Below are 20,671 nucleotides of genomic sequence, written 5' to 3' on the forward strand. Positions count from 1 at the left end.
ACAGCACAAGATCCAGGATATCTCTACAACAAAAGGCCATTACACAGCCCATTATACCAACATCAACTCCATCAACCAATCAAGAGGCTGCAGCACAGCCAACCAGCCCAGCACACCATCCCCCACCACTTGTATATATAGAGATGGCAGCTCCGGTCACACACTGCTTGCACTGGCACAAGCCGAAAGCCAGCCTGAAGATGGCAGTGGGACTCGCCAAACTGCCTAGATACTTTGAATCTTACGCGGGAGAAAACCCGAATAACCAAAGATCCACATACAAATACCGCAAGACCTCCAGAAAACATATATATATATATATATATATATATATATATATATATATATATATATATATATATATATATATATATATATATATATATATATATATATGGATCTTTGGTTATTCGGGTTTCTCTCCAGCAGTAAGATTGGAAGTATCTAGGCAACATTTCGATGAAGTCTCATTCATCATCTTCATCGAAACGTTACCTAGATACTTCCAATCTTACCGGGAGAAAACCCGAATAACCAAAGATCCACATACAAATACCCGCGAGAACCTCAGAAAACATATATATATATATATATATATATATATATATATATATATATATATATATATATATATATATATATATATATGGCATTCAGCTTTGTTCGGGTATTTTCCCACGTCATTTTGTTGTGCTTTTAAAGTTGTAGCAACGTTTCAGCAGAATCTCATGGAAGAATTCGAATCCAGAGCCCTGGCCAATGCCATCCACAAACCCAAACTATGGTTAAGATACATTGATGACACATTTGTGATTTGGCCCCATGGAAAAGAAAACCTAAACAATTTCCTAACACACCTAAACAGCACACACCCCAAAATCAAGTTCACCATGGAAACGGAAACAAACAAACAACTACCATTCCTAGATGTACTAATCTACAAAAAAAAAACAGATGGCACACTAGGACACACCGTATACCAGAAGAAAACACACACTAACCGCTACCTCAACGCCCAATCCCACCACCACCCAGCACAGATAAACTCCGTGGCTAAAACACTAATTACTAGAACCAAATGCCTGGCAGACAAGACACACATTAGGATTGAACTATGCACCCTGACCAAAGTACTGACAGCCAACGGCTTCCACAAAAGCAAAATCACCGGCTTGATCCAACAAAACACACTGAGACATAATAGAGACCCAGAAGATGAACAGACCTATGGAACAGCTGTCCTGCCCTACATAAGAGGTACTACAGACAAAATTAGTAAGATACTACACAGACATCACATCAAGACTGCCTTCAAAACAGACAGAAAAATAGCAGCCATCCTTAGAAACCCCAAAGATAAAATTGACCTGGAAAATCAAGGCATATACAAAGTCCCCTGTGCACATACATTGGACAGACCAATAGAAGAATAAGTACCCGCCTGGATGAACACAAAAATGCAGTCAAAAAGCTGGAACACACTTCCTCACTAGTCCAACACATGAAAGCCACAGGTCATAGCATCAACTTCAATGGCACTAAAACCCTAGCCACTATAGAAAACCCTAGCCACAGAATCATCAGAGAAGCCATAGAGATTGAAAAAAGACCAGAAAGCATGAATAGAAGAGATGATTCCACCAGGCTGTCAATCATTTGGAAGCCTGCACTCACAAACAAAAAAATCTCCACACCACAAGCCAGGCAAACACCTGGGCACAAACAGATCTCCCTTGATACCTCCAGCTCAAACACACCCCAACCAGGCACCCAGATGAAACCCAGCTTCCTAACTAATGATAGCCGTCCATTTACCCAAAGCCAAGCTGCACTAAAGGCCTCCGATAAAGTAACACAATGCTGCCAGCCAATCAAGATACAAAAAGAGCCAAAAAACAGACAGAAGATATTAGAGACACCAATCAAGCAGAACACAGCAAACTCCGAGACCAATAAACACAGACCAAGACTCCCAACCAATCAGGATGAAGAAAAAACCATTCTGGCACAGCAATAGGCTGCCCCAAATTTAAATCTGAAACCACTGTAAAAGGTGTCATCTCTTTTATTCATGCTGTGTGGGCGTTTTTCTATCTCTATGGCTTCTCTGATTATTCTGTTGTTGAAATGTTCGGTTTTGGCGATAGTTCTGGTATTTTTAAGTCAATCTCATGTCCTGTGGCTTTGAGGTGTTGGACCAGGAAGAGGTCGGTTCTTCTTTTTTGATTGAGTTCTTATGTTCTTCAACGCGTGCACTTATTCTTCTGTTAGTTTGTCCAATGTATGTGGTGGGGCAGGCGGTGCAAGGGATTTCGTATACTCCTTGGTTTTCTAACTCGATTTTGTCTTTAGGGTTTCTTAGGATGGTGGATATTTTTTTGTTTGTGCAGAATGCTGTTTTAATGTTGTGTTTTTGGAGGATCTTGCTGATTTTGTCTGTGGTGCCTTTTATATATGGGAGGAGGGCTTTGCCGTTCTCTTGTTCTCTGTCTTGGATTTTGGTTGGGGTTTCTTTTTGGATTAGGTGGGTAATCTTCTTTCTTTGGAATCCATTGGCTGTTAGTACGTTGGTGAGAGTGTTTAGTTCGGTTTTTAGGTGTTGTTCATCAGCTAAGCATTTTGTTCTGGAGATGAGTGTCTCAGCTACGGAATTGATCTGTGCTGGGTGGTGGTGTGAGAGTGCGTGTAGATAGCGGTTTGTATGTGTTTTCTTCTGGTAGATGGTGTGTCCTAGGGAGCCATTGGGTTTTTTGTATACCAAGACATCTAGGAAGGGAAGTTGATTGTTAGCTTCTGTTTCCATGGTGAATTGTATTTTGGGGTGTAGGCTGTTGAGGTGTGTGAGGAAGTTGTTCAGTTTTTCTTTCCCGTGTGGCCAGATTATGAAGGTGTCATCTACGTACCTGAGCCAGAGTTTGGGTTTGTGATCATATTTTTCTAGAGCTTGTGTTTCAAAGTGTTCCATGTAGAGGTTAGCGATGACAGAGAAGACATAGAGATAGAAAAATGCCCACACAGCATGAATAAAAGAGATGACACCTCCCGCTTACCAGCCATTTGGAAAACCGCCCTCATGAACAGATGAGTACCTAACATGATGAATGACACCAGACCCACACCCACGAAGGCCACACAAGATGCCACCACCACACTTCCACGTAAAAAGCAGACTCACACCCACACAGAAGATGAGACATGACCACAGACCAGAAGCCGCACTGCAGCTGCATCACTACCCACTTCAAACCCCTCTGAGCCATACATGAAGCGAACTGACCCCCACCATGAAGATGCAGCACGACCACGAACTCGAAGCCAAACAGCAAGATCACAGCTCACCAGCTCAAATCCCCCAGTAACTAAGACCAACCTGAGCACAACCAAGCCCCCACCTGAACAGAACACACCTCCAGCCAATCAGAACATGTCCAACCCCCCAACCAATCAGAACACAGCCAAACCCCCAACCAATGAGAACACACCCCCACCCAATCAGAACACAGCCAAGCCCCCACCCAATCAAGTCACACGCCCACTAGCAGTTAAAAGGAAGAAGCAGCTGCAAGCTCACATCACTCTGAGAAGCACAGAGCTGAAGACAGAAGCCTGAAGATGATGAATGAGACGTCATCGAAATGTTGCCTAGATACTTCCAATCTTACGTGGGAGAAAACCCGAATAACCAAAGATCTATATCTATATCTATCTATCTATCTATCATCTATCTATCTATCTATCTATCTATCTATCTATCTATCTATCTATCTATCATCTATCTATCTATCTATCTATCTATACACACACACACACACACACACACACACATATACACATACACATATATACTTACATACATACATACATACATACATACATACATACATACATACATATATTCGTAGATTTTCACAGGTACAGGTATGTAGGTCTAGGTGTCTTCGGGTCTTTTCCCATGTAAGATTAAGAGTATCTTGGCGATGTTTTGGCGAGGTCCCACTCACCATCCTCAGGCTTGTGCTTTCGGCTTCGTGCCAGTGCAAGCAGTGTGTGATCGGAGCTTCCGTCTCTCTATAAATACTATAAATAAGCCCCCACCACCAGTATTTATAGAGAGACGGCAGCTCCGATCACACACTGCCTGCACTGGCATGAAGCCAAAAGCACCAGCCTGAGGATGGCGAGTGGGACCTCGTCAAAATTTCACCAAGATACTCTTAATCTTACACGGAAAAAGACCCGAACACACCTAGACCTACATATATCTATATATCTCTATCTCTATCTCTATGATCTCTATCTCTATCTCTATCTCTATCTCTATCTCTATCTCTATCTCTCATCTATCTATATTATTCACAGCAGTCAAAAGTACAATTATATTTTAATCTCTAAAGTTACACTAGAATACTCTTTTTCTATAGTCTAACCTGCCTAATCAATGCAATGGATACTTATATAAACAGTAAATTTTGTTTTGTCCTTTTTTTCTCGTTGTTTCATTGATAGGTCCCATTCTGGATTAGTGACTATGTAAATTAAGATAGAAAGTATCACTTAAATATTGTGCCAATTACTGAGTACATATCTGCTAATTATAGGATTATATTTTCAAACCTTAGAATTTGAGGACTTTTTTATTTTATATCCTAGAAATCTTGCCATGGATTACTTCAGCTAATTAGCTTACATTGTGTCACATTACAGTGTTAGTAATAGAAAGTTTGTGGCTTATATAGCTCTTTCTATCAACTGTCAGAAGGTTGAATGGTTTCCATTTTAATGGCACTATATACTTTTTCTGCCAGCAGCTAGGTTAACAATAGGAAGTCCCTTGAGAGCCTGGAAGGGAAGAGGCTGTTCATATTAACTCCTGCCAAAGAATCACTGAAGCCTACTTGGTGAATGGAGGCAGGAAATATCCATGAAAAGTTGTGAATATAAAAAATAACCGTCTTTCAAAGTGACAAAATCAGATGAAACTGCTTGAATTTGATCAGTCCTGCTGGAAGTGCCAGGGACTGGATTCATTGTTTTCAGTGTATAAAAATGTGTATTGCTATTGGAAAGTATATGTTCTCTTGAGAGCAAGTTAGAGAGGAAGGCTGGTAGCATATTTGAAGACTCAATCATATGCTCAATAAAATATCTGTTTAAATCTCTAAAAAAAATCAAAATGCAAATGTTTGATTATTTCAAATCACTCAATTAAGTGAAAAAATATAGAAAGCCAATGAACATCTTGGAATAAGTAAACCAAAATTTCAGTAAAGACTAGAAGAGGTCCTTGAATTAATATTTGCTCAATATTTGATAATTAACTGAGATAATAATATATCTAAAAATAATATTGCAAACAAGGGCAACTGATTCTAAAAGCAAAAAATAATCCTCATAGAGTTAGCCCCAGATCAGTGAAAAAAGCTTCCTATATCTATTTACCAAAATATGCATACCCTGGTCATATAGTTGATCTGCATTAACTGAAGCATGTTCTATACACCTTGCAACATTGCTACAACATACAATAAGTGTGCTCAAGAGAAAACACCTGAAGGCCAGCTTTACAGACTTTGAGAAGTTGTTGTTTTCTCCAAATATATGAAAAAGAACTTTCATAGGTACTAAACATTTCAGGTTTTATTAGAATACTGTAAAGCTAGCCTACAGATGACTTTTCCTTGAGCACACTTGTAGGTAATGTTTCAAGATGAACAGAGGACACATTTCAGTGGGAGCTAAAGAAACTTGTATAAAGCATTGATGACAATAAACAGAGTTTATGGTAAGCAGTACATCCAATTGCTGTGTTTTCAGGAAGGAATATATTCCTCAATTCTATTTCTCTGTTTGTCCTTTCCTTCATTCCATCTTAGTTAGTAAAAGAGAGAGAGAAAAAATTAACGAGATATTTGGAAATCCACAAAGGACTGTTTCATAATGCTCTGATGCATGCTTGAAACCTTGTTAACTATTCTTTGTAGACAGCCATAGATGTGTACTTTATGCTAAAATAAATTGAGATTTATTGTGGAAACCTGCAACTCTGAAACACTGTTTTTGATTTGCTCGAAGTGTTTTTCCATTGTTTAAGAACTGGAAGAGAATATGATATGGAATCTGGCAAGAATTTTGAGTTTCAAAAATGATTGTTCTAGTTATGTTATAATAGATACTTACAAATATAGTCATACAGCATGACATATATGAACAAAAACAAAAATATGGAAACTTATCCTAAGAAATATTTTGCTATAGGAAAAAGTGCTGTAGTAGCAGAGTGGGCTAGATCTGGAGTCACTAGGAGGGCAATATAAACACTTTAAGATTCAAAAAGCTGTATTTATCTTATGTTCTGACCCAGCTCCCCAAACACAACAAACCCTCTGACGTGAACTCAAAAGATTCCTTTATTAAGAATGCCGACAGCCCCAGCAAAAAGTTTCTCTCGCAGGCTAACAAGTCCATCTAGCTGAAAGATGAATAGTTGTCTGAAACTATTCATCTCTGCCCCCTGCCTTTTATCCCTAGAGCTACGGTGGGGCCTCATTAGTAACAATGATTCTTCCTTCCCCAGGATCGGCCCATGGCTTTCCACTGTTCTCCCCTTCTCTGCCTTCTGTGCATCTGGTCATCAAGCACTGGACCCAGCTGTTCCTCTTCTTCTTCATCAACCACCACAGACCTGGGGGCTGTGACTCTCCATCTGCGGGCTGACGAATGGCCCAGGCTCCACCTTTGTCTCTGTCTCTCTCTCCCTTTACCAGCTCCATTCCCTCTTCCCCCTCGGAGCTCCCAGGTTGCCCTGATGCTGACCCTGACTCCCACGCTTCTTTCTCTTCCTCTGATTTGGCTGCTGGAGGGGCTGGCAGTCTGTTCTATATTAGCATACTCCAAACCCTGAATCCTGATTGGTCCACACAGACCGCAACCTGATTGGCCGACTAAACGGCTGTGATTAGCGCGCTAAGAATCAACCACGATTGGCTGAGCCGATCGCGGGAGATTCAAAGCGCTGTCATTGGCTGCCGAGCTGCGAGCACTTCCTATATGAAGGGCTGCCGCGGCTCCGAGGTCCTTTACTAGACTATATACCAAATAAAGAGCTGAATAAACACTTTTGGTCTCGCCTCTCTGTGGGAACCGATCTACCCGATCTAACAAGTCGACAGGCCACAACAGCTTATTTTAGCAAAATAATTCAGGGTTTTTTTATACTCATGTTCAGGGTGAATACTATACCTCTGTTTCAATATATTTTCTATATAACAGAACACATGGATATAGTTGGAACAATCTCCTGTGATTTCATTTGTATGTTCTAGTGAATGGATTTTTTGGCTATGTGTATCGTTTGGCACCTGCACAACACCATGAAACAATGAATCTCAGTTGCTTCTTCAATGGATGAGAAACTTCAAATCATTATTCTGCTATGCAGGCTCTCCTTTCTCCATATGGTCCAAGTGTCCATCATGCCATTGCATATAGAAAGTTAAGGATGCTACCTTATCAAGGAAATAGTATGTTTGTTTGTGCTTCCAATAACTCATATCCCTGACAAATATATAGTATAGTCTCTATCATATGCACAGTGCACTTAACCAGATCTGTTTTTTTTAAACAAACAACTGCATTCACATTAAACACTGAGCTTAACGGTTTTTTTGCTAGTTGTTTTTTTTTTGGGGGGGGGGTATGTGGTTGTTTGGGTAATTCAGACTAGTTGTGAATCCAGAAAATGTATAAATTCAGTATGCATGTTGTATCAACCAAAACAAATCTCTAGAACAGCGGTCCCCAACCTTTCTGGTTCTGCTGACAAGTAGCAGCAGTGACAATGGGGGGGAGGGGATGGTTTCACTCATGAAACCTAATCCTGCACATGCATAAATGGTTCGCATGCTTGCCCACCATTTATGTGATCTGGTTCCCTATGGGCAGCAGACTGGTACCAGTCCATGGACTGGGAGTTGGGGGACCTCTTTTGTAGAAGACAAACCCTATGCAAACAAAAATTTAGAGAAATTGTGCTTATGGTTGGGTTGAAAAGGGATTCCAATTCAAAACTTTTCATATCCCAACATTTGCATGCATTCTTTACGAGGACCAGAACTACTCGCATGAGATTTCTCCATGCACAGCTTTCCCATAAAAGAAAGTCCAGAGCATTTTTCAGTTTAAAGTCTATGTTCCACACAAAAGACCAACCATATGGTGAAATCTCAGAGGTCATCAAATTAGCTTCCATCATCTCTAACTATAGCCCTATTCCTATCTCTACCATTCATTTTTTTCTATATTATTTTATCTACAGTGTTAAGAAATAGCCTACATGTAATAAGATCAGGAGAACATTGGGAGACTTTAAAGTTGCTCAGGTCTTTCTTTCAATCCAAATTGAACTGTACTGGAGCTAAACGTGATAAAATCACTTGAAGCAGGCAAGGAATATTCTAGCCAGTAGGAAGTTGCATATTCATCCAGTCCTCCCTCAAAAGAGAAAAGCTCAGTAGTTATATTGTACAGTATACTTTTAAATCATCCTAGAAGTCAGTGTACAATCAACTAACAAAATTGGTAGGACTCAGGATAATTTTTGTGATTCATCAGGAAAGCAGGTATAAAATTACAGGTCTAAACCCTTGATTTTCACTGGAAGTCTGTCAAGGCAAAAGGTAGGGCCAAGTTCCCTAATAGAGAATTGATAACTTGAGCTATTGGATTTTTCTGTGGACTGTTTATTTCATCTGAAATTCTTTTAAGAAAGGGATAATAAATGCAGTTTTCTCCTTTATTAGTATCCTACTATGGAGTTTCCTCTGAACCTAATCATTTTTGACAAATGAAAGATTCTTGCTCCATACTCCTGCTTTAAAATTTGCTGAGGTAAATAAACAACATTAGATATTGTGCTTTGTATGATAAAATAAAGAAAAGGCAACATCTTGTGACCATTCTATGACCGCCATTGTATTAGATCCCTTTGAATTAATTAATTAATTAATTAATTAATTAATCTGGACTCTGGGCAGCTTATAACATCAAAATGAAATCACCAACATATGTACCAATGTATAAAATCAGAATAAAGTCATTATAAAAATAGCAATTATAACTAAAAGATGGGGAGAAAAGAAACAGAATATATAGGGGTGGGGAGTGGGAGCTGCTATTAAATGGATCGATCACTTCCAGTGTGATATTACCTCATTGTGGTCCCCAAGCCAACTGGCAGGTCCAAGTTTCAGGCTCTTGCAGAAAGTCAGAAAGGTGGGAGCCAATTTCACCTCATAGGGCAAGATGTTCCAAAGGGTTGGGGCCACAGAAGAGAAGGCTCTTCTCTGGGACCCTGCCAGCTGGAATTCCTTGACAGAGAGGATCCTCAGCATACCTCCTCTGCTGCCATAGCGGCAATACGGTTCTTCAAGTAACCTGGACCCATGCCCATGCATGGCTTCAATTCAACACCTTGAATTTCAACTGGAAACAATTGGCAGCCAATGCAGCTGTTGGCTAAATTATAGATCTGTTTGGCCATTTCAAAATGAAATTGTCTATTCTTTTTCATTGTAGCCATTATTCTAGGGACTAAAAATCTTTATAAATATACTAGATTTTATCCAAAGGCCATTGATACATTAGATATTTTGCCTTCTGTTTGTGGGAATATAATAACATTTAAATTTGTTAAACACATACAACTTTTTCTTTATGAAGTTAACAGGCAGTAGTATATTTGTGTAACCTAGTTCCTAGAATTATGGCTGTGGTCCAGAGATTCCTGTTACATAAATAAGAGACGTCCCTTCTAGGGACGAGGAACAGGATGGTGTAATAAGAGACATTAAAGTAAACAATGTTGTTTAGTGTACATATTAATAATCTCAGGAAGACTATTGCAAGTATGAAATACAACAGGGAAGTCATTTCAATAGCTTAGAAGCATTCCAAAGGCAGGATCACAGTGTAATTCTATTACGCCTTTTATCTTTCTGTTTCAAATGTAATTAAGTAAACATATATAATTGGAGGAGGTGTTTTGCTCAGGGCTCTCTCTCCTGCTGTTTGCTGGCAAGAAGCTCAATGATTACTGTAAGCTGTCCAATAAAGTATACTTTGTTACATCTATCTCCAAATATTTTTGTTTCAGAATACAGTATGCAGTTTACTTACAACATGTAATGTGTATGTTTTATTTTTTAAAAAAATGTTTAGTTAAAAATGAATACCAAATAATACATCAATAAATTCATGTCATGCGTCCCCAATAAGGTGTAGGTTAGGGGTGTCAAGCTCAAGGCCCAGGGGCTGGATCCAGCCCACAGGGTGCTTAGATCTGGCCAGCAGGGCCAACCTGGAAATAGCAAAGGACCGGCCCACGATGCTTCTGCCAGTGAAAACGGCACTCATGATGGCCGTGCATGCCCCCTCAAGCTCCATTTTCACTGGTAAAGGGTTGTAGGAACCCATTTTTGCTGGCAGAGTGCTCGGGCCAATACAGGTGCTCCCAACATGAGTGACATCATGATAGCCCCCCCACCTCTCCCCCCCAAACTCTGATGCAGCCCTCAATGAAATTGAGTTTGACACCCTGGTGTAGGAGATGACCAGGTTGAGCCCAAGGGAGGGGCCTACTCATTGCAGAATACCTTATGCCACCTGACTTGAAATTCTAGACCTAGACAACCTAGAACTATGCCGTTTTTGGTCCGATCTAAGTATAGTACATAAAATTATACATTGCAATGTCCTACCTGTCAATGAATACTTCAGCTTCAACCATAACAATACAAGAGCACACAATAGATACAAACTCAAGGTTAACCACACCAAATTTGATTGCAGGAAATACGACTTCAGCAACAGAGTGGTCAATGTCTGGAATACTCTACCTGGCTCTGTGGTTTCTTCCCCAAACCCCAAAAACTTTAACCTTAGACTGTCTACTATTGACCTCACCCCTTTCCTAAGAGGTCTGTAGGGGGAGTGCATAAGCACACCAACATGCCTGCCGTCTCTGTCCTACTGTTTCTTTTTATTTTTCTTATATGTATCCATTTCATGTATTCATAACTATGTTTATACTTATACCTGTTATGTTATAATTGCTTGACAAAAGAAATAATAAATAAATAAATAAACCAGGACATCAGTCTAAAGTCCCTTTGCACCCACAAGAGATCTAAGTCCAACCTACTTGAGTTCAGTTGGCTGTTGTCTACCACTAATTTGCTTTGACCATTACTAGTTCAAATTATTGTGGCGAGTGTTAGCATGCAATAAATCTTTATTCATTTAAACTGCTCTGGCTCCTGATTTCTTATGATTGGCATATGATTGGAAATTATTAATCTTATTAGGAACATTCTAAATTTTCAACCCCAAGGACCTTTTTCCTCTTGATTTCCTAGTATCCCATCTCCCTACCATTGAGATACTTTCTGTATCTAATGGTGCATTTTGGAGGAGGGCTTCTGAAATGGCCAAAATTGTTTGGTGCTGTTGCTTCTATCTTGCACAACTTGGCATATTCTGCATGACTCCAAAACAAGATTTACTAGTGTCTTTCAGGAGGGTTGACTATGACTTAGTCAACTTTTTACTGAAGTAGTGAATGGCGGAAATAGAGAACATGCAGTATAAACAATGTTATGTTTATATCTATGACGCTACGTGGACCTTTTCAGTATCTTATCTTTAGTGAGTACAGCATCCTGAAGCCATTGGACAATTTAAAAAACTAGTATGGGAAACATCATAAGCCCACTAATTAGTTTTTTCACATTCATCCACATTATTTTCCATTAAACTTTAGCTGTGTTTTTCTAACATTCATACCTTTTACAGGCATTATCAGGTACTTTGAGAGCTGCAGTGGTTCACTGGTTAGAATGCAGTACTGCAGGTCACATCTGCTGACTGCCAGCTGCCCGCAATTTGGCAGTTCGAATCTCACCAGGCTCAAGGTTGACTCAGCCTTCCATCCATCAGAAATTAGTAAAATGAGGACCCAGATGCAATATGCTAACACTGTAAACCACTTAGATAGTGCTGTAAAGCAGGGGTTGGCAACCTTTTGGATCTCAGGGACGACCAAACTAATAATTTTAAATCCTGGGGACCACTAATATGAATTTTGACTGACAGTGGCCTGCTGACATTGGTGGGATGTGTGTGTATGTGTATGTGTGTATGATCTAACCTCCCTCTCTCTCCCCCTCTCTCATACACACACACACACACACACACAAACACACACATACACAGAGGCAGGGGTGGAATTCAAATTTCTCAACAACTGGTTCTTGGGCATGGCCTAATTTGTGGGTGTGGCTTAGTGGTCATGTGACTGGCTGGGCATGGCTTGTATGTAAATATTCTAAATGTTTATGTAAATATTGATTTTTTTTTATAAAAAAAGAGGAACTTTTACCCAAAATCAGGCAAAGCAGCCAGGCAGATTGAGTTGCTCACAGAATCACAGATTCACTTAGAGATTTGTGTTTCTGCCATCGGCTATCTGAGTCTGCACTGAATAATAGAACCTTCAGTCCTAAGGGAGATCTAAAGATTAGCTAGAAAGCAAGAAATCCAATGATTTCCTGCTTTCTAGTTAATCTACATTTCCCGGCACAGTAGAACAGCTGATTTTCGGGGAGAGGGGAGGAAAAATAGCAACTTAGCAGGCAAGTTTTCCAGGTAAGGAGTGAGTGGGAGGAGAGGGAGGGCCATGTGGGCAGGGCAGACTTGTGTTCCTGCGCAGACTGGATTAATTGCTTTGGGGGGTGCTCTGGGGGTGACATTTCTCTGCAGACCACCAAAATTTTCTCGTGGACCACCAGTGGGCCACGGCCCACCGGTTGGCGACCACTGCTGTAAAGAACTGTGAAGCAGTATATAAGTCTAAGTGCTATTGCTATTGCTACTTTAAGCACTGAGTTTTTACTATGAACTAAAGAAGCTTCTTAGATGAGAAGTGAAACATTTTCAAAAGAAAAAAAAACCCAAGAAAGTCCAATTGCCTTTTGGAAAAGCACCCTTGGGACAACCATGACCTGGATGATTGAGAATCTCCATAGATATTCTGAACATAGCCTTACATATAAATAAGTCTGCATATAATAGAAGAAAAAATGCACTATATTTTAGAAACCTAAGCCTTGAAAAAGTAAAGTCAAATAGTGTGTTCTTGGACCAACTGACATTTTGAAGCAGGGGACTAAAACTAAAGCTTTCAAAAAAGTTTTTAAAATTTTTATTGATGATGTCAGCCTTGGAAGCCATTTTTTTTCTTGGAAGCTTCAAGGCTACCACATTTAGTGCCTGGGAATTTGGGAGAGGGGATTTCACAGTGAGTAGAAGGTTTGGGATGAACCACTGTATGCATAATCATAAATGTTTGTTGCATACACTGATTCATTTTATGGAAACTGATCAAGGAGAGATTCAACCTAGAAATAATGAGAATTTTCTGACAGTGAGAACAATCAACTAATGGAACAGCTTGCCTTCATAAGTTGTGGGACCTTCATCACTGGAAGCTTTCAAGAAGAGACTGGATTGCCATTTGTCAGAAATGGTATAGGGTCTTCTGCTTGGGCAGGGGGTTGGACTAGATGACCCACAAGATCCCTTCCAATTCTGTTAATCTGCTAATTTTATTTCTACATTTCTGAACAAACATACTGTATGTGCTTGTTATTAGTGAAGTCACACTCAAAGACAACAGTGATATTGAATGCAGCAATTTTATTGAAAAAAAAAACCACGGGTATGTGCATTTCCTTCTTTCAAGTACATTAAATAAGGAACAATTGATCAGGAATCAGTTATTCCTTTATATGCATGTTTATTTTTAAAACTATACAGACATTGGGAAACTTCAACTCCTTAGGACTGTATTGGCTGTCATTGATTTTTGCAGTGATAATATACACATAGACTATTCCTCATTCCCGGCTGGAAACCTATTTGATATTTACCATTTGTGACCATAAACATGTCAGAAATATTTACATGTGCTAAAGATTGCATAACTGAGCACTGCATGAATATTTCAAATTCAGTTGCTAGCTTGATGAATTTCAAGAATTATCTTGGTGGTTTTGGTTGTTGCTGGAGCACCCCCATACTATGATGGATTATTTTCTCATTTTGGTCTGTTCATTTATTTTGGTTGTCTTTAGCTTGCATGCCAACTGTGGAGACCTTTATCTTAATCAAGGGACCAAAAGCAAGACAAAAAGAAGGGAAGCATAAACATTATTGCACTAATGCATGGTGAACTGCAGGTCTGTGTATTTCAAATGAAAATATACCAACCGCTGCCTGTAAAACAAATGTTTGCTGTATCTCAAAAAAAGCAAATGTAGCTAGAACTATGTTCAGCCTGGTTCATTTCAGATAGTTTGTGCATCTCAGCAAAAGCATTCTAGCAATCATCAGTATTCAAAGTAGGTGAGGAGATGCTTCCTGCGAGCAAGGCTTCAAAAGACCACAGCCTCATTCTTGATATATACTTGTGTGTGTGTGTGTGTGTGTGTGTGTGCGTGCACATACACACATACACATACATCATATATATCATATATATAGTAATTGCCAATTGCTGTTGAAAATGAAAATCCCAATTGCTGTTGAAAATGAGGAACTAACACTGGGAACAAAATTACAGAATTTTAAAGTTGGTCATTCTGGTTTAGCCTGTCCATGGACCTGTGTGTGTTCTGTTCAAATGTTTAGGATTTGTCTAACATTAAAAAGTGCTGCCTGTTCAAATCTTCCATGCATGAGGGAGAAGGGATTTCTGCCAGACAAATAAAAAGAAGGCAATGGTTACTCCACAGTTTTCAGCAAAGCAGGGATCTAAAATAAAAGATAGTTATATATATGGAAATCTTTGCTTCATTCATTTCACCCACCCACCCACCCCAAATAAAATCTTCATGCACTAGACCCAAGTGCTACAAGCTAGTGAAATATTTACAATGTTTGTACATGTGCTCTAAGGAAGGACACCCAGAAGTTCCTTTTATTTATTTTTTAAATTTGGATGAGAAGAAAAGCTGCCTTCTCACTGCTGACTAGTTTCATTGATCTGAAATGAAAGATGACTCTTCCAAAAAGAAAAGCCTACAGAGGACAAAAAATACCACACATTTATAGTCAGTGCTAATGCACAAGACAGCATTTACCCCAGATTGTACCTGCTGTCGTATATAACTGAAATGGTGACACCCAAACCTCGAGAGTTGGTGTGGATTCTCTCCGCTTGGTTCCTCTCAGATTCATGTGGCCTTCAATATGATCCTGGCTCTTTGTTGGATCATAGCACTTAAAAATGAAGAATGATATCATCCAGGTCACAATAGTGTTACAGTAGCCTTCAGCAAATGATCTGATGGTTGGTATTTACTGAGTTATGGCACTAAAGAATTCAGATCACTGCAAAGCATGTTATAAAATTGAAAAGTTCATGAAACTTTGATGCTCAACAGACCAGGGCTGAGCCATTCCCTCCTTAGGTCAAGGAATGCTATGCATGAATAATGATAAGTGTGCAGTGCATTCCCTGGGGCAGAAGAGAATGGGATGGCTCCTGCCTGCAGGATAGTCCATGTATTTATTTTAAGTCCCCTCATATGCACCGAACCCACTAGATCATGGCACTGAAGTGAATTCATACAGGAAACCAATCTTCTAATAAAATCCCAACAATAAGGCTCATGTCATCGACTTCCTTTCTGCTTGTTTAAAGGTAGAGGTAAGATACCCAGTAGACCAGATTAAACAAACAGAAGGCCGTGGGGAAAAATATGCGGGCGTAGGAGTCCATTTTGGCAATGCGAATATGTATCCTTCCATGCCGCCAGGCTCCTGTTCGGCAATCCTCAAAGCAGCAGAAAAAACTTGCACAGTCCTTGCCATCAAGACACTCATAGCCATACTCTTCATCCCGCTCTTGGAGGTGTGTCGCATTGTTCATTTGAATCGTCGCTGACCTTGGACGGATATCAATTGTTGGTGCCTAAGATACATAAGGGGCAAGAAGGACAAAGGACAACGATGAACGGTTGTCGCTTTGCTATAAAAAGTTCCACTAATTGGTGCGAAGCAACTAGTAGCTCTACAGAACAGACACACGACCAGCTTACTAAAGGTCTGGTTTGCTACTACAGTGATGAACTCATCATTTTGAATTGATGGAAAGGCACAATCCAACACTAATACCTTAAATCCAAATGTTACTGAACAGCAGCCACACAGCAGGACTTAATTCCAAACAGGAATGAAGCCATAGGAACACCATGATTTGTTTCCCTTGTTAGCTATAAAATGACTGTTCAATAGAGGAAAGTGATCACATTTGTTTCCCCATCAATTTGAAAGTTGATGCTTTATATTTCTACATAGTGAAATAAGCTAAAATTGGTTACTGGGAAGTGGAATACTACCAGATGAATTATTTGTACATAGGTTAGGTGATGCTTTTAATAATCTTTGGAAGTGAGCATTCTTATAACATGCAGTTTTCCATTAACAACTGTTCACTAGCTAAAAGCTTCATCATGTCAAAATATGGCAGCTGTATATGTTCAATCACTTCAATCACATTTTACTGATAATGATTTTTGACCCTTTGAGCGGGAAAAACTGCTTAAAACCAGCAGCTAGCATATGAAATATTTTTTTATTTTTTATTTTATTAAAATAAAGGCTAGAGACAGAAAAAAATATTTCAAATGTATTAGGATCATTTCAATATTTCATTTAATCTGTTACTTGGATATTTTAAAAGTTATCTATTTCAGAATTCTATTTCATATTTAACAATGACATACAGCTACCCTGTATTTTCCACTCTGGATTTTGAGAGCTAGTGACAGTAGTAAATATAAGCATGTTATAGCCTTCAAAACTCTGCTGGCATATGTAAGAATAATTATAAGATCATCCAATGGCATCCAATAGTTTACATCTTTGAAGGATTTCTGGCTAGCAAATCTTCAGAAGATATCACTAAAGCTTAGAAATAAATTCTAAAAGAATTTATGGTGTATTACTGTGTTTTTATTACACTGGATTGGATTCCACGGATAACGTAAGAAGAGTGAAAGAGTAATATTGATGTTTTGGATATTCTACAAGGATCTCTTCATGCATGCGGATCCAAATATTCAAATCCTTTGAACTTAGCATAAGTTCAAAACAGCAGTGAATTAGTGCCTGGGCTGCTGAATCATCTTGATGCTCATTTCTAAATATTATCCATTCTACTTCACCATAAGGCTTTTTCAAGTAGAATGCACAAATTATTTTATAAACCTCTAGCGCAGCTCTAATTGTTCAGTTCAGCAGTCACATGCAGTGGATTTCTATTCCAAAAATATTATACCTTGAATGAAAACATCCGAAGAAGCTTTGGTTTTGTAGACAAAAAAAAAAATAAAATCAGAATTTTTAAATTAAAGAAAAGAACAAGAGGGGAAAAGGAGACAAAAAGTAGTTTAAATTAAAATTTCTATTTGAAACTATAGCAAGTTAAAAGAAAACCAACAGAAAAATGATTTAAAATAGACTACTAAGCAAGAAAGTATGTAAAAAAGAATCAAAATTACACATTTTGGAATTCTTATTTAAGCTATTTCTAAAACTAAGAAAGCTATGATTTGTCTGTAAGCATTTAGCAGTAGAAACTAACTTGATCAGATTTCTAAGCACTGTTCTACCTTCCCCACCCATCCTCTCTTGTTTTTCTTATTCAATCCACTGTCTTTCTACATGCTAGTTCACAACATGGGTTGAAGAAAGCAGAAAATCTTATGTATATAAAACATTATCTTGTACTTTGAGCAATGACTTTGAAGCTGTTCTACTTTAAAAAAAAAAAACAGACACAAAGCTATGAAAGATCAAGTCTCTTTCTACTATGAAACACCAGTCTTTGTTACCCTTCCCACCATTAAAATAATACTAGTAAATAATAACAATTTTCCTTCCATTAGATTAAGTCTAGCCTAGTTTGTTTGTTTGTTTGATTCCTGACCAGGGATATTCTTGAGAACTGGAGAGTTTGGAGACTCAACTAGTCTAAAATCTTCCATTGTTAGTCCATCCACATTTACATCTGTCAGAACTCTGCTGTCAGAAAAGGAACAGCACTGAAGCTTTCAGAGGACTAAGGAGAGAGGATCTCACTTCAGTTATTTTCCTCTCAAGTTAGAGCTCTTTGTGACCTCATACAGAGTTTGAGTTCTTCTATGATGATTTAAATGGCATTGACTATAGATTGCCATCTTCATTTCAAAAGTTTATGGAAATTAAACTTGTTCTGCCTGGCATCTGAGGAGTAGGTCCATGAATTTTATATTTAACCCAATAGTGACACATTGGACACAATATTTGCTCGTGATCTGGCTTAACTGTTTTAACATAGAATGAATCCTTGAAGCAGATAAGCACATATAAACTCACTAACAAATGTGTAATTTTTAACAAGAGGACAATTTCACATTGTATTAACAAAACACACAAATGATAAACAAGTGAAAGTAAAAAGAAAAATAGGGAGATAATATAGACCATTAAAAAAAGGAAGGATGATAATCAGGAAAAAATAGACAAGAAAAGACATACTATTTTTTAAAAATTAAAATTCATAACACATACATTCTACAGTCTTTCCCTCCAACCTTATTAAGTTAATTCTATACTCTTGGGGTTAACAAGATCTATATTGGAGAAGAAATGTTGAAGCTTCCAGATCTACAAATTGTATCTGTTCCAAAAAGAAATTTCTATGCTTAGGAATGCAGGACTTGAAGAACAATGTCTAAATGTAAGTCCACTGACATACATTAAAATAAAGATATACAATCTTATAATGAGCACCCCATGCAAAGTACCACCCTTGTTTCTTTTAATCTGTTAGTATAAATTGAAGATTCTGAGATAGCCATAAAGAAAATAAGTAAGGTCTTTCAGAGTGGCCATAAGAAAAGTTTCAGAGTGCAATTCTGGCATGATCTATCTGATTGTTCCACAAAATTTGAGCAGCACTGAAGGTGGAGTCAGTAGAAAATGAGTGCACTGTTACGTTTTTGACTTGTCTCATCATTTCCAACATATCCACTTCAATGTGCTTTTATAAGGATTCCCTCATTCCCATTTCTCTTGGATCTCCATCTATGGTCTATCTTTGTTCTATATTGGACACTAAGAAGATCTGCCATTTACAGCCCTACTCTTGCCTGGTTATTAAAGCAAATTTTCTACACACACTTTCTGTTCTGATATAGCTATTAAAAAAAACAAGAAAGGGTTTATTTCTGGAAAACATGGTTAAAATCAGGGTTTATAACATTATATATATTTCGATAAAATACATACAGGATTTTTCTTCTTTTTGTCTTTATCCTTGCTTGGCTTTCTGTTACTAACAAAATAATGAAGAGTCCCATACTCCACCAGTGCGGAAAAAACAAAAATGAAGCACACTGATACAAAGAGATCCATTGCTGTCACATAAGAGACTTTGGGAAGAGATTTGCGAGCAATGGTACTGAGAGTGGTCATTGTCAGGACAGTTGTAATACCTAGTGAGAAAACAGAAACAAACAGAAAAATACAGAAAATATATTGTTGCATGAGTAGAGAATTCCCATGCTTGTCAAAGCAAGACATGCAGCAGAGATGGAAACAGAAATCAATTCATTTGATTCTTGGTTAGTTAGTTAACTTTATTGATTAGCCCATGGGCCATATCAAAGTGCAGAATTTGAAACACAAATTATTATTAAAAGCCAACAAAAAAATTAAAATGGAATTGGAATAAAATACAATTTAAAATGAGATTGGAATAAAATCACTTGATTTTTAATGCAAGTACACCTGTTCTCTCTCTCTCTCTCTCTCTCTCTCTCTCTCTCTCTCTCTCTCTCTCTCTCTCTCTCCCTCCCTCCCTCTCTCTCTCTCTCTCTCTCTCTCTCTCTCTCTCTCTCTCTCTGAAGATTCAAGATGGCTGGCCCAAGGTCACCTAATAAGCTTTTGTGACTAAGAGTGGTTTGACTGATGGAGGACTAAAAGTTGGAGTCAATAGAAAAATCAAATTCCAAAACTTTATCTACTACACAACATTGACTCTCAATGTACATGTCCATTTTATCCAGATAATAAATGCAGATATGCCCAAATCTACAAACACCCCAATGTAGAGGAATCTGCACATAAAAGGGACATGCATAAATGTGTAGAAAAAGCTGTATGAATTTTCATATAATGAAAGTTATAATTTTCATATAATTTAAAAATAATAATTGCCAAATATAGAATGGCTTCATATTCAGAAGTTTAGAAAAATAAGAAAATTGATTAATTGTATTTAACAGATTTGCTTAGCTTTGGGATTCATTGGAACCAACCTGCAGCATGCTTCAATTAAATAAATAAACAGATCTGCAACTAAATAAATGTTTATTAATATGATTCTTCCTTCAACTTTCTGAGTTGATCTCCCAAAGGATAACAAGAAAACAGTATAGTTGCTTGCTTGCTTTGTTAGGCTTATTCAGATCTGCAACTTATAGTGCTCAGATCCCTTGTAATCAGTCTCCCTTGTGAGTGTTATCCATGGTGTTAATGCCTCAGGATGTTTGCTATAATATGCCTATAC

The 20,671-nt window shown here is 38.3% G+C and overlaps 1 protein-coding gene across 2 annotated transcripts in view; it reads right to left on the minus strand.

Annotated features, from left to right (window-relative positions):
- Window positions 1-13,729: 13,729 nt before the first annotated feature.
- GABRG2 (gamma-aminobutyric acid type A receptor subunit gamma2) overlaps window positions 13,730-20,671 on the minus strand; it is an 82,401-nt gene continuing 75,459 nt past the window's right edge. Inside the window, exons 8-10 of one of the 2 annotated variants that reach the window (XM_087955506.1) lie at window positions 19,390-19,595; window positions 17,396-17,419; window positions 13,730-16,027 (exon numbers count right to left, since the gene is read on the minus strand). In XM_087955506.1, the coding sequence (XP_087811632.1) occupies window positions 15,752-16,027; window positions 17,396-17,419; window positions 19,390-19,595 (506 nt within the window). In that variant the 3' untranslated portion in view covers window positions 13,730-15,751. The remainder of the gene's footprint in view (window positions 16,028-17,395; window positions 17,420-19,389; window positions 19,596-20,671) is intronic. The other variant, XM_087955507.1, reaches the window with a different exon arrangement.

Source organism: Notechis scutatus, chromosome 2 (genome assembly GCF_049901735.1).
Source record: "Notechis scutatus isolate UNSWTSFEM ecotype Mainland chromosome 2, rNotScu1.2, whole genome shotgun sequence".
NCBI classification, from domain to species: domain Eukaryota; kingdom Metazoa; phylum Chordata; class Lepidosauria; order Squamata; family Elapidae; genus Notechis; species Notechis scutatus.